At 40.2% G+C, this 6,000-nt stretch overlaps 1 protein-coding gene across 3 annotated transcripts in view; it reads left to right on the top strand.

Moving 5' to 3' along the window:
• The first annotated feature begins 3,848 nt into the window (after positions 1–3,848).
• Positions 3,849–6,000, top strand: part of SPHKAP (SPHK1 interactor, AKAP domain containing) — a 53,468-nt gene continuing 51,316 nt past the window's right edge. Inside the window, exon 1 of one of the 3 annotated variants that reach the window (XM_009990965.2) lies at positions 3,849–3,944. In XM_009990965.2, coding sequence (XP_009989267.2) covers positions 3,861–3,944 — 84 coding nt within the window. In that variant the 5' untranslated portion in view covers positions 3,849–3,860. The remainder of the gene's footprint in view (positions 3,945–6,000) is intronic. The other 2 variants (XM_009990966.2, XM_009990964.2) reach the window with 2 other exon arrangements.

The raw sequence follows: 6,000 nt of genomic DNA, 5'->3' as shown, positions 1-6,000 counted from the left end.
GGCCAGTCAGTCTCACCTCTGCCCGGCAAGATCATGGAGCAGATCCTCGTGGTGACTATGCTAAGGCACATAGAAAACAAGGAGGTGATTGGTGACAGCCAACATGGCTTCACTAAGGGAAAATCCTGCCTGACTAATTTGGTGGCCTTCTGTGATGAGGTTACAGCATTGATGGATAGGGGAAGAGCAACTGACATCATCTACCTGGACTTATCCAAAGCATTTGATACTGTCCCACACGACATCCTTGTCTCTAAACTGGAAAGACATGGTTTTGATGGATGGACCACTCAGTGGATAAGGAATTGGCTGGATAGTCGCACTCAAAGAGTTGTGGTCAACGGTTCAATGTCCACGTGGAGGCCTGTGATGAGTGGTGTTCCTCAAGGGTCAGTACTGGGGCCAGTGCTATTTAACATCTTTGTTGGAGACATGGACAGTGGGATCGAGTGCACCCTCAGCAAGTTTGCACGACACCAAGTTGTGTGGTGTTGTGGACACGCTGGAGGGAAGGGATGCCATCCAGACGGACCTTGACAGGCTGGAGAGGTGGGCCTGTGTGAACCTCATGAAGTTCAACAAGGCCGAGTGCAAGGTCCTGCACGTGGGTTGGGGCAATCCCAAGCACAAGTACAGGCTGGGCGGAGAATGGATCGAGAGCAGCCCTGAGGAAAAGGACTTGGGAGTGCTGGTGGATGAGAAGCTCAACATGAGCCGGCAATGTGCACTGGCAGCCCAGAAAGCAAATCGTATCCTGGGCTGTATCAAAAGAAGTGTGGCCAGCAGGTCGAGGGAGGTGATTCTGCCCCTCTACTCAGCTCTCGTGAGACCCCACCTGGAATACTGTGTTCAGCTCTGGAGTCCCCAACGTAAGAAGGACATGGAGCTACTGGAACAAGTCCAGAGGAGGGCCACGAAGATGATGCGAGGGCTGGAGCACCTCTGCTATGAAGACAGGCTGAGAGAGTTGGGGCTGTTCAGCCTGGAGAAGAAAATGCTCCGGGGTGATCTTATAGCAGCTTTCCAGTACCTAAAGGGGGCCTACAGGAAAGCTGGAGAGGGGATTTAAACTGAAAGAGGGGAGATTTAGATTAGATATAAGGAAGAAATTTTTTACATTAAGGGTGGTGAGGCACTGGAACAGATTGCCTAGAGAAGTTGGGATGCCCCATCCCTGGAGGTGTTCAAGGCCAGGTTCAATGAGGCTTTGGGCAACCTGGTGTAGTGGAGGATATCTCTGCCCATGGCAGGGGGGTTGGAACTAGATGATCTTTAAGGTCCCTTCCAACCCTAACCATTCTATGGTTCTATGATTCTATGAAATATAGCTCTCAGGACTGGGATAGCTGACAAGAGAATGTGGGTTTACCAGGTTTCAGTAACACCAAAAGCAGTTTGTTGTCTGTCTGAACTTCAGTTTAAGATGGAGCCTCTTCTCATTCAAAATATTTAATGGCATTCTACATTTATTTTACTCATCGCGTACTTTTAACAAGCTTTTCTATATTTACAAATGAAAAGGATTTCTTTAAAAAAAAAAAAAAAACAAACACAGATTTTAAAGGAAGAAGAAGATTTTACATATCTTTTTACTTTCCACATGATGAGGAAGACAGCTTTACTTCTGTGTGGAACACATACATGCTACCCCATACTGGAGTATCATCCAGAGAGAGCACAAATTTGTTAATACTCCAGAACATGACTCCTCAACTATATTTTCCAGCTATGCTTTAATGTACTATTCTATTTGTACTGGTTAATTAGGATCCAAAAAGGCCTTCAGTTAGTGGCCACACTAACATCCATCTTTGTTGCTTTTTAGACTCAGCAACACTTTATGCACTAGTTCAGTTCCCTATACACAGTGTAACTGAGAGTGAACAGTCATTATCAGCATATCAACTCCCTGTAGGGCAAAGCAGTGGCAAAGCCACTCAGTTTTCCTCTCAGTGAAGAGCAGGAGAAAACAATGCACCTTGTACTTCAACCTGCAGGTCAGACTTGATTTGTAATTTACTATTAGATTGCAGAAGTGATTCATCTTATAAAAAGAGGCAGTGGGAGTACTGTGTTGTACCTAGGCTGCATTTAAATGTGGACTTATCAAGGAGAGTTCTTAGTTTACACAATATTTGACCCTCTGAACATGAGGTTCTTATTTTTAATGAAGACATAAAACCGTAATTACTTTGTATCTTTAATGTACCTCATTCTGTTAAAGAACTCAATATAAGACCTATAAAATGCTATTTTGCTTTGTGAAATGCCAGAGAAATTACTGCCCAGAAATGTTATTGTTTATCTATATAATCTGAGCAATGGAGCAGAATTTTGTAAACACACAATTGTCTCCCTTCTAGATACACGTGATGCTGGTATCTTAGAGAGTATTAAGTGATATCACACTTTTCAAGTGAAGTCAGTTAACCTGCTCTCACTTGCACACCTGTATTTGATCATCCCATGCAATTCCTGAAGCTTCCTCCCAGCTGGCAATTAATAAGTGCTAAGTGCTAATTCCTAATCCCAGCACATACAGATACTTTTTTAAAAAAAAATAATTGTGGAATAGCACCACGCACATCAGCAAAATTCTTATTGACAAAGTTACTTATCAGTGGGAGAAGATATATTCATAACTGGTCCTAAGCAATGTCAAGTGAAATGTACATACATGAGTCTTTGAGACAAAGGTAGCCTCATTGATGTTTTGACTGTGGATTCGGGCAAAAAGTGAAAGTAGCCTCCTCTCAACATATTGGCTTAAGCTCCAGTGAAGGTGATTTATGAAAATGCATTTTAGTTTTTAATTAAGCATACCAGGAAATTGCACATGATCTGTTATCCCGTTGAAACTGATTAAAGATTATTGGTTAAGCCGTGGTAAGCTGTTTTCTTGTTATGGTCTATCTCAATATGTTCCATGTCTTCTCATAGATGACTTGCAATAAATTAAAAGCACTCTAGAGACCCAAATTTGGGAAGCAGAACTTGATCGCATAGGATACTCTTTCCCTAGTGCATTTCTGGAGAAATAGCCCTTTACCACTGTGTGGTCTTTATTTGTGATCACATCATGTCCAGAGAGACAATCTTCACTAAGCTTGCAATGATTTATTATACAGAGGAACATCTTACAAGACTTGCCTGAACTATTCCAAAAGAAAAGTGTGAAGGGTGGCTCCAATTGTGCCTGCAAATAACTTGGCTGGGGGAGCTTGTTTTTATGGTTTTGTATTTCACATCTGCACAGTCCCAAAGTAAATACAGTTCTGTTGTGCACAACTGACTTGCAAAACAGAGTATATGCATGATTTGCCTTTGCTCTAAACCTACAATGTATCAAGCTGTTCCATCTAGATGATGGAATTCAACCACTCCTGTTGTGTTTTTTACGTTTTAATCACCATCCCTTAATTTCTATCTGGGCAGGTAAAAATGGAGGAAACATTTCTTTTATCTACCAAACTGAATTAATGCATCAAGTATTTCATTTGCTGCTCCAAGCTGCCTGCTTATGAAAACAAGCTAGTACCACTTTTTACAGTGCCATTGAAGACAGATAGATATGATTATAGGCAGCTATATGCTATTTTCTAGTCTTCTGAAGACATTGGTCTGCTATTTTATATCCAAAGTATGTAGCTCAGGAAAGTCTTCAAAAAGGGAAAATCAAGGTAAGAAACAGACTGGTAATGTCAGCAAGGAAAGTATAAACAGCTTCTTGTAATCTAAGTTACATTTCTTTATTAAACTGTATTTTTGTATTGTTTGAGTTATCTACGTAGCCAAGTCACTGGAAAGATTTTTTGGGGTTTGTTTCTTTTTTGTTCTTCAGCACCTTTGAAACTCCACTGATGCATGAAGTCCCAGAGCACCAAGGGAGCGGCACAGACAGTTCAGCAAGCAGTTTGGGAAGCTCTGTCACAGCATGTAAGAAGGTAACTTCTAAGTTTATGTTAAATTCAAAGGCACATATATCCCAGATTATAGCTTCACTTTTTAGATTTTGTCATCATTGGGGAATACAAAATTTAACTGGTGCCTAAAAAAAACCCGACTGATACAGAAAAATAAATTCTGTGTGCTGTATGGTATCTTACAATTTTGTCTGCCTGCTGGTTTAAAAATATATTATACATATATGGGAGATAAACTCCCTCTGAACGTTTCTATTTTTCCTCATTATCTGACAATATGAAATAAAAGCAGCGCGTAACATGAATACCTTCATGACTGCTCTTCAATAGGTGGCAAGTTTCTGGGATCCAGCCTGAGGGTCCCAAGCTTTGCTTCTCTCAAGTCAATACAATGAAGATTCCTTCATGAAACAGCTTTTCTGAATTTCCTAGTGTCTGACTGGAAGGGTTTTAGCAACCCAGGAAGTAGTATATGTTTGACCACTGCTGGTTTTGTTCCCTCAAAATAGGTTTATATGTAGTTATTTAATTCAGGGGCCGGGAGTTGGGTGTAAAAAAAATCAATGCCTGTGTGTGCTTGTATGTCATTAGGAGGAGTCAGATGTGACTGGCATTATTTTATGCAGGTAGGTAATTTCAGTACGACTGAGAATACACAGGTGAAAACTGTAGTGCTTCCTTTTATTCCTTCTCCCCAGGTCCAGATTATGGCAGTACAGTCCCAGCGAAGGGGGCACTACCAAAAACCTATAGAGGAGGGCAGGCCATCTTTCATCTCTCACTTTACAATAACTCTCAGAGCTCTACTGTCTCCCACAGGCATAATTCTAGAGCTGATAAAAAAGCATTTGCTCTAACACAGAAATGTTATAGAACTTCACAGTTCATTCCGTTTTCCCATAATTCTTATGTTTCTTCTTTTCCTTCCACTAGTAGTAATAATGCTCTCCTTTTGTGTGGGTTTGGGTTTTTTTTTCAAAATAACAACAATACATATTTATATATGTAAGCATAGAGAGAGAAAGATAAAACATGTAGAAGATAAATCTTTATTTTCCTCGTCTCGAAAGCCACACTGTGGGTGTGGGGGGTCAGTATTGTCTGTCTATAGAAATTTTGATAAATGTGAAATCATTTATATGAAAAAACTCAATAGGCTGATGTGTGATGCTGGGACTAGGCTTCCTTAGCTCACTCCAACATGGCTGAAAGACAAAGTGTCAATATTTCATTTGATCAAAGGGTTTTTTTATTTGCAAAATCATACCTTATTTTTAAAAACTACTGCTGTCTGTAACTGGAATCTTCATATAGGCAAAAATATGAAGAAAATCCATTGTGTAGGAGAACATCTTAAATTTTCATTGAAGCTCAGAGTTGTCTATTTTATGTAAGACTGAAGGACAGTGACACAGCACTGAGAAGTGCCACCACTGTGTTTACAAATACTCCCAGCTTTGTCACCTTCAGAATCACACTCACTTTTAAAGGCTAGACTTTATCACATGATTTAGAGCTGCTTCACCTGTCTGATCCCTTACATTTGAACTTTTCATTGTAACACGAGTCAATTTTATGATTGTCGCCACAGTAAGAGAAGTGATTCATTTCTGCCAAACAGCAGGATATTTTGGGCTTCTTTACAGCATTGTCACAGAACGTGTTACTGTTTTTTTGTGTGTTGAAAAGGATAAAGAATTACCAAAAATAGGCCATTACCTTCTATTTTAGCCTCTTTTAGTTATAGTGATTTTTAAGTTAAGTTAAATTTGTAACTGGCGGTGGAATGAAACACTATGGGTTCCCACTGCAAGGGAACAGTTTGAACAGCTGACTTGCGGGTTTGAGTACTTATATTTGGCATGAATGGCTCCTGTCAGGAACCACAAGAGATGTCGCCTGTTACTACACAGACCAATCTGAACAAATGCAGAAGATGTGCCCCTTGATATCTCATCTTATTCTGTATGTCCCACTTTCATATCTTTTTTGATGAGTAGTAATTAACCAAAGCAATTAAGATGATCAGCCATGAAGATGCAGATGTTCCATTTGTGGAGCAGAGCCTTTTTAATGC

This window comes from Tauraco erythrolophus, chromosome 11 (genome assembly GCF_009769465.1).
Source record: "Tauraco erythrolophus isolate bTauEry1 chromosome 11, bTauEry1.pri, whole genome shotgun sequence".
Classification (NCBI taxonomy): Eukaryota; Metazoa; Chordata; class Aves; order Musophagiformes; family Musophagidae; genus Tauraco; species Tauraco erythrolophus.
Note: the sequence above shows the minus strand (reverse complement) of the source record. Positions and strands in the feature narration are given on the sequence as shown.